The sequence below is a fragment of the Daucus carota genome, chromosome 9 (genome assembly GCF_001625215.2).
Source record: "Daucus carota subsp. sativus chromosome 9, DH1 v3.0, whole genome shotgun sequence".
NCBI lineage: Eukaryota > Viridiplantae > Streptophyta > Magnoliopsida > Apiales > Apiaceae > Daucus > Daucus carota.
The window spans coordinates 37,299,770-37,315,588 of NC_030389.2; the positions used below are offsets into that span (position 1 = coordinate 37,299,770).

General features: G+C 36.4%; 1 protein-coding gene across 1 annotated transcript; it reads left to right on the forward strand.

Annotated features, from left to right (window-relative positions):
- Positions 1–7,737: 7,737 nt before the first annotated feature.
- LOC108201788 (disease resistance protein RPV1) lies at positions 7,738–15,523 on the forward strand. Its single transcript, XM_017370074.2, has 5 exons — positions 7,738–9,430; positions 9,587–10,691; positions 10,904–11,182; positions 13,601–14,875; positions 14,964–15,523. The coding sequence occupies exons 1-5, from the start codon at positions 8,904–8,906 to the stop codon at positions 15,378–15,380; spliced, it is 3,603 nt and encodes a 1,200-aa protein (XP_017225563.1). The 5' UTR covers positions 7,738–8,903; the 3' UTR covers positions 15,381–15,523.
- Positions 15,524–15,819: the final 296 nt, after the last annotated feature.

A 15,819-nucleotide genomic window follows, 5' to 3' on the forward strand; every position in this document is an offset into this window, starting at 1 on the left:
CTGTTGCACATATAGGAGTTCGAGCATCTGCAACTTGTTGGCATAATCGGTTGGGCCATCCCAATTCTAGTTTATGTTCTAGTATTATTCGTAGTTTTCAGTTACCCATTTGTTCAGCTTCTTCAAGCAAACAATTGTCCTGCATTTCTTGTCATATTAATAAAAGCCAGCAGTTGCCTTTTAAAGAAACTTCTCTTTTCAGTTCTTTATGTCTGGAATTTATTTATGCGGATGTTTGGGGTCCAACTCGTGTGACTTCTATTGATGGTTATCGCTATTACTTCATTCTTGTGGATCATTATACGAAGTATGTCTGGCTTTATCCAATGCATCAAAAATCACAAGTTGCAGAAATTTTTCCTTTATTTCATGTTTTGGTAGAGAAACAATTTGGCACTAAAATTAAGAATTTTTACTCAGACAATGGGGGAGAATTTGTTGCACTTAGACGATATTTATCTTCTCATGGTATCAGTTGGTATACTTCTGCACCCCATACTCCTCAGCAGAATGGAACTGCTGAGCGACGGCATCGACAAATTGTTGCCATGGGTCGTGCTTTGCTTCATCATGCTTTTTTGCCTTCTGAGTTTTGGTCATATGCTATGGAAACAGCTGCTTATCTATATAATCATCTTCCTTCTACAGTGTTAAAAGGACGCAGTCCTTTTGAATCCTTGTTCAACAAAATTCCAGATTATGAAAAATTACGCATATTTGGGTGCCTCTGCTTTCCGTGGTTAAAACCCTACTCAGACCATAAGCTGCAACCTCCATCAAGAGAGTGCCTTTTTCTCGGTTATGCACCTGGTCAAAGTGCTTATCGATGTTATGATTTAGCAAATAAACGCATGTTTATTTCTAGACATATGCGTTTTGATGAGTTCACTTTCCCTGGACAAACTTTCTTCTCTGCTAATGTTGGTAATATGTTGGGTCAGTCGCATAAATGTGTTGATATTCCGATCTCTCCTGTCTCAATTCGCAATGTATCAGCAAATAAGGGGCCAAACGAGAAGTCACTTTTAACACCGATGTCACAACTTGTTCCTTCACCGGTACTTGATCCATCATCCATCCAGCACCAGGATTCCCTTTCAGCATCTCCATCACATTCTGGTTCAAATTTGGCCTCTTCTCAGCGTTTAATTGTACATTCTCCTCTCCCGCTTGCAGAATCTTTCGACAATGTCTCCATGAATACCAACCAGCCCCTTGAGCATGTCAGTGGTGATACAGGTGTACTTCCTAGTCGCTTACATTCTATGACTACTCGTTCCATGAATAATATTCATAAGCCAAAAGTGTACCAATCTTATACCGCGACGAAACATCCACTCCCTTCTTCGGTCGAGCCAACATGTGTTTCTGCTGCTCTCAAAGATCCTAATTGGCGTATGGCTATGTCAGAAGAATTTAATTCTTTACTTCGGCATGGTACTTGGGAGTTAGTTCCATCTTCTATGGCTACAAATATTGTTGGTTGTAAATGGGTTTTTCGATTGAAACATAAACCTGATGGTTCAATTGAAAAATATAAAGCACGCCTGGTGGAGAAAGGATTTCATCAACGGCCTGGCTTAGATTATACAGAGACGTTTAGTCCGGTTGTCAAACCAGCCACCATACGTTCAGTTTTAAGTATTGCTCTCATGCATAATTGGCAGATTCGTCAACTTGATGTAAGTAACGCATTTCTCCATGGTTCCTTATCTGAAGTTGTGTTTATGCACCAACCTCCTGGTTTTGTTGATCCGATGTATCCCTCTCATGTTTGTCGTTTACGCAAAACAATTTATGGTTTACGACAAGCTTCACGAGAATGGCATCTGGCTCTTCGCAAAGCACTAATTGCATTAGGATTTATTCAATCCCGATCTGACACTTCGTTATTTTTATATCATCATGGTTCTGTTCACTTATATATTTTAGTGTATGTTGATGATATTTTATTTACCGGGAGTGATAATGCACTGATTGTCACAATCATTAACAAATTGGGTGCGTCTTTTGCTTTGAAAGATCTTGGCCAGTTGTCATATTTTTTGGGGATTGAAGTAATTCATTGTAAAGAGGGGTTGTTTCTCTCGCAGCACAAATATATCCATGATATCCTGCATAGACATCATATGGAAGGTGCAAAATCTGTGTCCACGCCTATGGCATCAATAGAGTGGAAAGGTCAGTCTACAGCTTCGTCCTGTGATGAAAAACTGTATCGACAAGCTATTGGTGAATTGCAATATTTGGCCTTCACTAGGCCTGACATTGCTTTTGCAGTTAATCGATTAGCTCAATTTGTGTCAAACCCAACCGAAGAACATTGGAGTGCAGTCAAACGTGTGCTCCGATATTTAAAAGGAACTATTACTCATGGTTTGCTTCTTACAAGGCGTCCTTCAAATACCATATGTGCTTATTCAGATGCCGACTGGGCAGGAAATCCCACTGATCGTTCTTCTACATCAGCCTTTGTTATTTATCTTGGAAATAATCCTATCTCTTGGAGTTCAAGGAAGCAGAGGGCAGTTGCGCGATCATCAACTGAGGCCGAGTATAGATCTCTTGCTACAGCAACTTCAGAAGTTCGATGGATCCAGAATTTGTTTCATGAGCTCCGTCTTCCATTGCGTGCTCCACCTATCTTGTACTGTGACAATATAGGAGCTACTCATCTGTCTTTGCATCCAGTCATGCACTCTCGCATGAAACACATTTTCATTGACATTCATTTTGTCCGTGATATTGTGGCCAAAGGTATGATTCTAGTTTCACATATTAGCACAAAAGATCAACTTGCTGACTTACTCACCAAACCCCTACATCGGACACGGTTTCAATTCTTAAGATCCAAAATAGCCATTGCTGATGGCACGGCAATTTTGAGGTGGCGTATTACAGAATCCTAATTTTACTAGTGTCCTGGTGCTGCAGAACTTCTTCATCTCTCCTGAAGCTACAAAACTCTATTGTTCATAATCCTTTTCTTTGTTGTAAACAGAACTGATCATGTTTGTTTTATTTGTTGTTATCTTCATCTCTTGTACTTATCACACTCTCCTGTAAACTCTATATATAGGGTGTTCTGATTAATAGTAAGTAAGTAAGTTTACAGCCTATTGTGTGTTCTTTTTCTTTTAAAGAAAGTGTTGAATAGTTAGAAACCTTAAAATTAGATAATTCATGAGAATTGAAAATCTACCGAATCATAACATTTATTCCTCTTGGTATATATATTATCTGATATGCATATTTTTTTGGAATTTTTTTATCAATATCTTATTCATGTAATATAATAAAATGTGTTCAAAATATGGTAAAAATTAGCGATTAATAGATTCATTATTAAAACGTGCTTTACTGATTCAATTTTACAAATTTGATTAATCATTTTGTATTATTTTATACCAAATAGTTCAAGTTTCATCTGGGCAGGGATCCACAGAGCCAACGAAGCTCTAAAGAATGGGTTTAGATGGGTCATTGGAGATGGTAAGGAGGCGGTGGCTGTTCAGGATCCTTGGCTGCGTAGAAAGCAAGATCATCGAGTAGAAAATAGTCATATTTATCAAGGAAGAGATAAGAAAGTTGCAGACATATTCTTACCAGGTACGAAACAATGGAATTTCGATCGGTTACTCAGAGTGCAGGTCGGTTACTGTTGTTGAAAGTACAGGTTGGGCTAAGCTCTGGAAGGTGAACATCCCACATAGAATGAGGGTCTTCTTACGGAGGTTTTGTAGAAATACAGTTCCAGTCAGGAATAGGCTGAGAGGGAAGGGAGTGCAGGTGCCCACTCTTTGTCCGATGTGTAATAGCGATGTTAAACACTTGTTGCATATATTTTTAGATTGTCAGTGTGTTGCTAGGTGTTGGCGTCATGCAGGATTGCAGTATGACATGGCAAGCGTTAAGTCTGCTCCGGAGTGGTTGCTTCAAAGTGTTATTTTATTGTTATAGAATCCTGATTAAGAAATTCAGACTCCTCAAAGCAAAATAGATGCATGAGCCACAACTATGTTTTCTGCTTTTATGTGTAAATATATAGTGACAAGATAAAGAGGGCATACGTAAGTAATTTTAAATAATGGCTCCGATATATGCAGAAAATGTTGTTCTGGACAGGACTGGAAGAACTCGACCAATTTCAGGGACTGGAAGATCGCCATTCTCTGCTGCTTGTTCTTGCCTCCTTGTATTGATCTTGCAGGGATTGAATAGGGCGTTGAGTAGCTTGAACCAACAAAATTAATCAGAGAACATTCACAAAGTAGTTGATAGAATGTAAATAGCAGAAATAGGTGCACTGCATACAGAAGGCATCAAGATTTCATCTATATGTAGCAAAATGATATATAATAGTTTGCAGACTTGGCCTTCATTTTTTATTATGTTCACTAGTAACAACAAAAAAGTCCCAATTGCAATCTAATAACCTTTAAAGAGAAACTGAAGCACTTGTGTGAAGTCATGAGTTCCAGAGGAAATCGGATTGTCAACTACTGCATGCTTAACCTTTAAATAATCAGGCCCAACACCAGCGGACCAGACGGCGGCCTTAAAATCACGCCATCAACCTGAAAACCACCTCCACCAGATACTGAAGCTAGCCGAGTCGCCTCATTCAAGCTAGGGCAAATTAATTTATAGGTCCTTGAACTATTGACGTTTTATTGTCTAGGTCCCTGAACTAAAGATTCCGTACTTCAGGTCACTTAACTTTTCTATTTTCTGATCTAAGTCCTTCCGTCAAAAAGATTCTAACAGTGTTAACTAGGGTTCTTGAGTTTCATACAGATCAAAACAATTTTGAAGGTGTTAGTGATATCCAAACTCAAAGTTCAAATAGTCAAATTGAAGCTTGAATCACTAGCGACACTCATATGACAACAATTTTCACAAATTAGATTTAATTTTAAAAAACCCCAAATTTGACCATAAATTTAGGGTTCTTTATCGAATTTAGTGACCTAAATTTATAAAATTTTAAATTGAACATAATTTTTGAAAATTGGTGTCATATGAGTGTCGCCAGCGACTCAAGCTTCAATTTGACTACATGAACTTTGAATTTGGATATCACTAACACCTTCAAAATTGCTTTGATCTGTATGAAACTCAAGAACCCTAGTTAACACTGTTAGAATCTTTTTGACGGAAGGACTTAGATCAGAAAACAAAAAAGTTAAGTGACCTGAAATACGGAATCTTTAGTTCAGGGACCTAGACAATAAAACGTCAATAGTTCAGGGACCTGCAATTTAATTTTCCCTTCAAGCTATAAAGAGTGTTTTTACACCTGAGTAGTATCCCATTCTTTGCAGCTATACGACAGGAATCGTTCCTTGGGGTTGACCGATGAAGTTTAATTACCTGCCCATTCCATCAATTGCCGGATGATTTATTTCCCTGCAATATATGAATTCTTAAATTATGCACCAAATCAGTAACAGGGGAAAGATGAAAAACAGAAGCTACTGACAAACATGCATCTGGAATGTCATATACAAAATGTGAAGCACGCCATAACCGGAATGACAATTCATGCGTATACAACATGAAAGATGAATGACATAAGCTCGATGGCATTAGAGTTAAATAGCAAACTCTGGATTGTTTTTATAGCAGAAAAAAACTCTCTCAACAATAGCAATAACAACGGGTAAACTAGAGCTAACTCAACCAGAAGATAAACTAATGGATAAACAGTGTGTCTGTGTGCCTTAACCATCATGACTAGAAAGATTTCCTATACTTTGAACTAAAGATAAATCTTTATCCGCTCTCACATCGTAGATAAACTTGTCTAACTTATTTGATAACAACTCTAGGTCTAGTAAAGAAATATCCTTTGGATAAAATTGTGCAAGGCAGAAAATTAATTCCTAGGATCCAAAGAGCAAATATAAAGTAGTAGCTCTATGTTTCCTTCTGTAAAACGATTATTCATCTCTTGGGAGATAAGATCAATAAACTGTTAAATAAAAAGGTTAGTAAACAAGTTTTATAACACTGAACATCTTCTAAAACTGTCTCCCATTCTTTCTCTCTTAATAGCTGCAATTTAATATTCATACTTCTAACCATTGTTATAGTATTTGTAATATTTCGAGTTCTTTGTTGTAAAGTTTATGACAAATCATTAGTAATTACGAAGAAAACTTTCATCAAAAGAACTCCACTGAGTTAGGGTAGTGTCAATGTGTGCGTATGACTTATGAGAGCATATCCAAAAGATTCTTCAAATGGGCTCTTTAATTAGCCTAAATTTGAAGAATATGGAGATGAAATGAACTCCAACAAGCTCCTAGCAGATATAGATAGAGAGCGCATGTAGGGAATATTGTTGGAGATATTGTGTAATTTACTTCTTAAATAGTTAAGAGTTGATTGTTTATATTACTTTTAGAGAAAAGTTAAGGAGTTTGTTGGAGTTGCTCTCAGTTTGATGTATTTGTTAATTAGACTCTCTTTAAGTCCCTCTCTATGACATTTATAGTTCATCGGGGGCTAAAAAAAATTATAGTGACATCACCTTAATTCAGCGGGGGCTGAAAAAAAAATATACATTGTTTTTCCGAGGTTGGGGGCTCTAGCATCCCCTAGCCCTCCTCTGGTTCCGCCACTGCATGTATTCAATGCGTTCAAATCCAAGTGTATTCATCATTTTAACCCTTAAACCAGAGCACCAAGGAACAAATACAAGCATCCAGAGGAGTCACTGCTAAAAAATTCTAGGCAGTAGCCTTTCACTCATGTTAGAATTCAAACCCGTCTCTAAATAATAGATAATAAAGCAGCTGTACACTGAGGAACAAAGCTCCTGAAAATATGGTAGCCGCAGGGCCGGCTTTAACCCTATGCAGCCCATGCCATTGCATGGGGCCTGCTTGGCAAGGGGGCCCAGTTTTAAACTAGTGCTGCTGGACGTTAGTACTGAAATAAAGGCAGTGATGCTGGAATGTGAAAAATAAACCGCCCTCCTTACCTCTCTCCCTCTTTGCTTTGTTTTACAACTCTTATATCAGTTATCTAATATTTAGAGCTATTTTCAAATAATAAATTTAGGGCGTGCCTTGCTCGGACTTTTATACCCGTCTTCTTAAGTTAGAATTTATTCGTACCGTTTGTGTGAAAAGTCAAAGACTTATATTAAGTTAAGAATACTTGTTTTTTTTTCATGACTTATACTTATTTCTCAAACACTTTAATTACTCATAAAGCTTAACTTGATTCTAACTTCCGCTTCACTTTTTTACTTTAAGCAGTAAGCACTTATTTGAAATTCACCCGAACAACCCTTAATTATTAATACATGGGGGCCTATTTTTTTAATGCTTGCATAGGGCCTTTTATTAGTTGGAGCCGGCCTGATGGTAGGCAAGGTGGCAGTTTTCATGCATACTGATAAATGAAGCAGAGAAAATTCCAGGTCTTCTGGGACATTAAATGAAAGCAGCTCTGTGTGTGTGATGCAGCAGCAGTAATATTTGACCCAGCTGGTAGAACCTTATCAACTCCTCAATATATGGTGGCTGGCTGTGGAAAACTAGAGGATAATAAAGAAGAAGATGGCAACAACTGTTGAGCGTAAGGGTCAAGCTCTGAATCCTACAAATAAGGTAGGCTGCATAGAAATAAGCTCTGAATCCTACAAATAAGGTAGGCTACATATGTAAGCACTGATGCATGAAGTTCATTTGTAGGCTATAAATAATGCTGTTCAGTTAGTTCTGCATTACATCGAGTGAAATAGAAAGCAAAAGAAAAAAAAAGCCGAAGCTCTCTGAGAAAAGAGAAAGGTTGTAACCTGTCAGTGTAAAAGGCTGTAGCAGTTTGTAATACTGAGGGGCCGTTTGGGTGGGCTTAAAATAAGTGCTTCTTGCTTAAAATAAATAAGTGGAGTAGAAGTTAGAAGCAAGATAAGACTTATAAGTGATTAAAGTGTTCGGGAAATAAGTAGAAGTCCTGAAACAAAAGCTAGCATTCCTAGCTTTTTATAAGTGCTTCTTGACTTATTACACAAACGGTACGAATAAGTGCTCATAACTTATAATCCAGAAGCTGGACTTATAAGTCCAACCCAAACACCGACTGAGATATTAATATATAAAGTGTGTGCTTGTTATACTGGAAATTTAGTTTTATTTTCGTAGAAACCCATACACGTTTCCAACAACTCATGCATTTAAGTTCTGGCTCTGGATTTCAGTGAAGTTGCCAAGGAAGTGATTTGAAGTTTCCAGCTCCATTATTTTCAAAAAGTAGTAGTATGAACTTGGACAATACAGTGAACACGTGATTAAAGTTTCCATGCGAGAACGAAGTTTTGAGTGAGAGCTTTCCATGTTACAATTTTTTTCTTATTAAACTATAACAAACTCTTAGAATTCTTTTTAACTATTTTTATAATTAATTCAATTAAGTTTGATCATATATGGCAGCAAAGTTTGGTCATTTTTCATATCATAAATTTAATTTTAGTTAAGAAAATTCACGACGACACGACATTAATCATTTTGTGAAGTTGTTTCCGGCTGAATTATATGATTAAAAATCAGAATAACAAAAACACTTTAGCAGAAATAAAAGAATATGTACAAGGATATTCAAACTATAAAGGAAATTAACAGTATGGAAAAGATGAGATCAAAAGTGCCGAAAAAGTGAAAAGAAGACATAAATAAAGTGAAAAGTGAAAAGCATTTCAAAGCAAGTGCATTATTATCAGCTGCAAACATAAACAGTGTACTCACTATACCTTTCTTCTACTTTGTTTTGAATCAATGGCTTTTGTGTTATAGGAAACGTTGAAAGAATCAATCACCGCATACGCAGATCTCTCTGCTGCGACTTCTCTTACATCTGTAACCTTGGGACTTGCCTTGTTCTACGCTATTTCGATGATGTTAGGGTCTTCTGCTCAGCCACAGCAGCAAGTCTCAGCGGTGAAAGACAAGAATGAAGTTACAACTACTTCATCACCTCCATGGGATGTCTTTTTGAGTTTTCGTGGCAAAGACACTCGCCCAAATTTCATTTCACATCTTCACCATGCTTTGGATCAGGCAGGGATCGTAACCTTCAAAGACGATCTTGCACTTTCAAAGGGTGAAGAAATTTCAACACGACTGCGTCAAGCAATCAGAGATTCTAAGATGTTTGTAGTTGTTATTTCAAAGAACTATGCTGATTCGTCGTGGTGCCTTGATGAGCTTGTAGAGATCCTCAGTTGCAAGAGAACAAACAATCAGGTTATTCCGGTATTCTACTATGTTGATCCATCAGATCTACGACACCACAAGGGGAGTTTTGGTGTAGCTCTTAAGAAGCACAAGAAGCGTCACTCTGTTGATAAGATTGACAAGTGGAAATCTGCGCTGACTGAAATCGCAGCTCTATCAGGATACCATTTGAAAGACGCTAAAGAGTAAGTCCTTTATGATGAATTCTTCTATTAATGTTCAGTTATACTTTCTGTAAACACAGACATGCTTAGTGATTAAAGGACTTACGATGCAACACATTATATATTATTTTTATAATCAAAAGACTACAACTGTGTATAATCTACTAAAATTAACAGGAGTGAAGCAGATACAATTCAAAATATTGTTGAGATCGTATTGTCACAAGCATCAACAAAGGTCATACACCTTGAAAGATTTTTATTTGGGATAAATCATGCTGTCGAAGAGATATATGGACAACTAAGCATGGAGTCATATGATGTTCGTGCCCTTGGAATATGCGGAATGGGTGGAATTGGGAAAACAACGATAGCCAAGGCCTTCTACAACAAGTACTCCCACAAATTTGATATAAGTTGTTTCATGGAAAATGTAAAACAGAATTCACAAGGAGCTGGTCCTCCACTTCCTTTACTTCAACAACTCTTGAAAGAGCTTCTCAGAGTGAAGGATTTGAAGGTCCGTGATTGTGAAAGTGCACTACGAAAGTTGAGAGAGATTCTAAGTTCTAACAAAGCTCTCATTGTTTTTGATGATTTGGACCAGTCAAATTATTCGGAATTGGTAGTAAGGATTTGCAATCTGTTGTCAGATGGTAGCAGAATGATAATTACTGCAAGGGATTTAAACTTGCCAAATCAACTGAAAGTAGAAATGTCAAAAGTAGATACATATGTGGTGAAGCCTCTGGATGAAATCGATTCACTAGAGCTCTTTAGCTATCATGCCTTTAAAAGATCAAAGCCTCCCGGAAAATACTTAGCTCTGTCTAAAAGCTTTGTTACTTATGCGGGAGGCCTTCCACTAGCTCTAAAGGTGTTGGGTTCATCTTTGTGCGGTAGGACTGATGTGTCATTCTGGAAAGTTAAATTGGAAAAAGTTCAAAAAATTCCAATGGAAAATATCCAAAGCATCCTTCAACTAAGTTACGATGAGTTAGAAGATGACACACAAAAGACTATTTTCCTTGATATTGTGTTCTTCTTCCTGGGAAAGAAGATAGATGAGGCTAATGATGTATTCAGATCATGTGAATTTTTCCCGGAGTGTGGGATACCAATTCTAGTTGAGAGATGTCTACTAATCATTGATTCTGATAATAGGCTTCGAATGCATAATCTTATACAAGATATGGGGAGGAACATTATTCATGAAGAATCCAAACATGGCGGGTGTCGGCGCTTGTACTTGGAAGAAGATTCACAGGCTTTGCCCAATCAGGTAAACAAAATGTTGAATATCTTATTCTTCTCTATGAGATAACATGCATGCTTTTTCTTAAAATATAATTATTTGACTAAATTATTAAATTTATATTCGGAAAAATTACTCTTAACTAATATTTAATTTATATGTTTTTAACCTTATGCAAAATGTGATTCTGAGTACACCTTCTCACTTTTGCTACTGTTTGCATGTAATTGAACATTTAGGACATGGATAAAATTGAAGCCCTGGTGATAGATTGTACAATGTCTATCAACAAATACTGCAAGGCCGAGCTATTTGAAAGGTTGCCAAATCTGAGATTACTAAAATTAGTTGATGTCTATGATATCAAAGGAAATTTCAAAGCTTCATTTCATGAGTTGAGGTGCATAAGTTGGCATGGTTGTTCTTGGATGCATTTACCTTATAGTGTTCACATGCAAAAGCTTGTTTTCTTGGACATGCCATTTAGCAGACTTGAAACATTGTGGAAGATTGCTCAGGTATGAAATTAAATATCTTAACTATTTCTCTCTCCCGCTCATGTGTTATATATACTAGCTTTATATGCCGGTACTTAATGAATGAATTAACCAAGCAACATCGTTTTACACCTTGACATAATGTTACGTTTCATGGATCATAATCGGCATCACACATATATCATATTATAGTTCACATAAAAAACTTAAAAATTTATATTAATGAATAATCCAAATTTCCTAACATTGAGCAAAGTATGAAAATATCTGAACCAACCTATTCAAAGACTCAACGAAGCAAAATCTGTAGGAATTATAGACCTGTAAAAGAAAATAATACATGAGAAAATATAAGATAAATATATACTCACTCCGTCCCATTCAATTGTCTAAATTTGTTTTCACTGCTCGGCACACATTTTAAGACTCTTATTAAATATAGTTCTGTAACTTATTTTCAAAATTTTCTTTTGTTATATAAAATTATGGATGTTATATTATTATACAGAAAAGAAAATCTTAAAAATAAGTTGCAGAATTATACTTTATTGAAGCATTAAAATCCGTGCCGCGTCCCTGTCCCTAGGGGTGAGCACGGTTCGGTTTGGACGGTTTTGGAGGTTCAAACCGAACCAAACCGAATTTTTCGGTTTGGAAAATATACAAACCATAACCAAACCGAATGTTGTAAAAACCAATCCAAACCGAACCGATTTTTAACGGTTTGGTTCGGTTTGGTTTCGGTTTAATACCAAAATATTAAAAAATTCTTAAACTTTTATTTAAATTCCACGTGCTCCCTTTTTTTTGTCACTTAATAACATACATAATAAAAGATAAAGATGAAACTTGTATAATTATTTAATATAAATAATTTTAGGTGCTACCCTTATACGTTGTTATGAAAACAAATAATTCATTTTATTTTAAAACTAAGCAAAATATTTTATTTAAAAGAGAAAAAAGAAGAAAGCTTAATTATTAATGACGAGTAGATAAAATAAGAATGGAGAAAAAGGGGAAGAATAATTTTAAAAAGTAAGAAGTATCCATAATATTGATCAACACTTAAATACCTAAATTAAATTTATAAAATTAATTACATAACATATGTGATAACGGTTCGGTTCGGATATTTCGGTCGGTTCGAAAATGAAAACCGAAACCAAACCGAAAATTTTCGGTTTTCAAATTACCAAAACCAAACCAAACCGTTAAGAAACCGAAATATTCGGTTTGGACGGTTCGGACCGGCCGGTTTGGACCGGTTTCGGATAATTATGCTCAGCCCTACCCATCCCCCAATGTATACTATTGACCGAGACGGAGGGAGTATGAGATTCCGAATTGTGGATTGAACAGGCTTCCTTGATTTTCTTGAGTGCTTTTTTGGTAGGATATATATTATTATTTATTAATAGGCAATTCCTCCACCTCCACCCTAAAAAGTGTAACTGCCTAAGAGCATCTTCATTGGGGTTGATTATAATTGTTGACTAAATTGGACATGTTAGACATTATGTAAAATTTGCTGAACCTATAAGACATTTTGTTTCGATGGTATTGACAATATTGGTTGGCTGTAATTTAAGAATAGTGTGTTATTAATATTTTAGATTATTATAAAAAGAATATATCACTTTAGTATGCTAATAAGTGATGTGTAATCTTCTGAGTTATTTCTTACAGGAGTGTAGTGGATCGACAAATATAATCATCCGTAGGAGGTTGACTATAATTATAAACAAGGGTTGGGTATGGTTGGACTGTGATTTTCTTTTGAAATTATAATATATTCTAACTAAATCTCTTAATTATAATTGCCATTAGATCAAAATGACTCACCAACGGTAAATACATGGGTTTATATAACATACACGTCGAGGGGGTCGGATTCATATTTCAAGAGTCCGGATTCAATTTCCGTGGAAAGGAAGAAGTCCGATCCACGGAAAATTATAGCGGATGGCAAAAAAAAAAGTTTGAATCTGCACCCTTAAAATTCAGATCTACCGATTCTGAAACTGTGTGTTAGTTAAGGCTTATATGGCATATGGCATATGGGGGCTATGGAACAAAACCGTACTGTTTTTCTGTCATTTATCACTGCAATTTCTCTCTCTATTTTAGTTGCATATGTGAATTTGAAATATAAGGGATCAATATAGGGAATACGATTGGAGCAAAACAACTTTTTGGTCCCCTATATTTTAGGTAACCATTATTATATAATTTTTTAGGGGTTGAAAATAGGGAATTGCATTGGGCTTGCTCTTATACTGGATAATAACAATTATCAATTATTTGTGATTTCTGTCGGATTGTAATTACTACAATAGTAAGTATGTAGTTATGCAAATATGGAGTCATAACATGTATTATAATTTTATACTTTTGGAGGTCGGAGCTTAAAAACTAACCCTTATTTCTGATGGACAGTTGCCATCCTTGCGCCACTTGAATTTGGAAGGATGCAAATACTTGAAGGAATTGCCCCAATCAATTGGACACTTGACTGCTCTATACCATTTGAATTTGGAAGGATGCAAATACTTGAAGGAATTGCCCCACTCCATTGGACACTTGACTGCTCTGTACCATTTGAATCTGAATGGTTGTGTGAATCTAAAACGACTCCCCAAACCCATTACACAATTGACTACTCTGAGTTGTTTGAATATGAGGAAATGCAGCAATCTGAAGCTTTTGCCGGAGCAGTTGGGCGAATTGAAAGGCTTACAGAGGCTTGATGCAAGTGAAACAGCAATTGAGCAACTGCCAGATTCCATTGCTCAGTTGAAAAAATTAGTTGATTTGAATTTGAGCTATTGCGAGAAGCTTAGAAAATTACCTGAGCAATTTGGGAACATGGAAGGCTTGGAGGAATTGCAGGCATATGGAAGTGGAATCGAACAACTGCCAGACTCGTTTTCAAACCTGCTTAAATTGAGATCTCTGAATCTGAGTTACTGTTCAGAGCTGAAGAGATTGCCTGAGCAGTTGGGGAAGATGCAGTGTCTAGAATTTCTGTATGCATCTGATACAGCAATTGAAGAATTACCGGATTCTATTGGATCACTGCCTGGGATAAGAATGTTGGATTTCAATGAATGCAATAAGCTTACATGTATTCCAACTGGCATCCGCAATCTTAAATCACTTGAATATTTATGGCTTACCTCGGGTGAGGACATAAAAGAAATGGAGTTGATTGAGGCTGTGAATGATATGAAGTTGGAGTACCTGAGTCTGAGTTGCAATATAAGAGTTTGGTTGCCGTTCATTCTAAGTTGTTCTTCTCTGACATATCTAATTCTCCATGATGAGGGCGGGCGTCCCTTCCCAACCAAACCTTTTAGTTTCTTTCAGCTTTTCAACCTTGAAAGTCTTGATTTGATTAACTGTACAAGTCATGGGTCCTCCTTTCCCGAACTACCACTCAATTTAAGAACGTTAAAGGTAGAAAGCCACGCTTCACTAGAACAACTACCTGATTTGTCCTACCTCAAACACTTGAAGAAAATATCCATAAGGAGATGCTGCAGCCTTCAATCTCTCCACAAACTTCCACCTCATCTTAATTTCCTTACAGTTGCGGATTGTACAAGCCTACAAGAATTCCCAGATCTGTCGGAGTTGAGAGATTTAATGTATCTGACAGTTTTGCGCAACGGCAGCAATTTAAAAGTCAGTTTAGAGGAGAATCACCTTCAGGTTAGTGGTGTTGTTGCTCTTTCTCCACCACTTATACTCCTTGTACATATATATTAAATCCATCTCCATTTCTCTTTTTATCTTACAGCTAAGCAAATTCGAAGCAATTCTACAAAACCAGGAAATTGCAGAGTGGTTCGATTATAAAAACATGGAAGGGTGCACACTATCTTTTCATGTTCCACAACACTCGGGAGATAACTTCGTGGGTGTCGCCTTCTGGGTTATTTATAAAAGCTCCTACGACAACGATTTTAAAGTTGTTATTACAAATAAAACAGAGAAAACGACGACAACTGCCTGGATTAATGTTGGTCCTATTGATGTTGATGGTAGAATGGGTGACGTGGTATCGACTATATATTGTTTCAAGGAAGAGGACGTCTTAAAGAGCGGAGACAAAATTATGATTTCTTTTGAGGATGATTCGGTTTTTAAAACAGAAGTGAAAATGTGCGGAGCTCACATACTAAAACATCCTTTCCAGAAGAGCCTTCAGGCATAGCCAAATAGAATGTTTGTAAATTTTTCTTCACAAAAATGTTGTATAATTAGAAAGCTTAAATTTGGATAATTCGTCGAGATTCAAAATTTACCAAATCATAACGTTTATTTGTCTTAATATAAATATATATTACTTCATATGCATATATTTTTTGAATTGTTTTGATAATATATTATTTATGTAAATATCAACAACAATGACGTTCTCACTGCGTTTGGGGTCATTAGTGTTGGGCAACCACAGTGACATTTTCACTGCGTTTCTGACGATCAACCACAGCGGTTTATTATTGGGACCTAATAAGGTTGTGTTGCAAGAAGAGGTGACGATTAGAGAGTAGCAACCATATTTTCCAGTAGCTAAAAGAGAGAACAATGGTAGGTAGTAAACCCTCTGAAAATAGTTATCGTATTTTTGCAATTTATTGTTTCATTAGTTT

Bases quoted from the DNA above. Each gene is read 5' to 3' on its own strand.
- LOC108201788 (XM_017370074.2), top strand. From the start codon at position 8,904: ATGATGTTAGGGTCTTCTGCTCAGCCACAGCAGCAAGTCTCAGCGGTG. The intron at 9,431-9,586 runs GTAAGTCCTTTA...TAAAATTAACAG, and splicing joins CATTTGAAAGACGCTAAAGA to GAGTGAAGCAGATACAATTC. The intron at 11,183-13,600 runs GTATGAAATTAA...TCTGATGGACAG, and splicing joins CATTGTGGAAGATTGCTCAG to TTGCCATCCTTGCGCCACTT.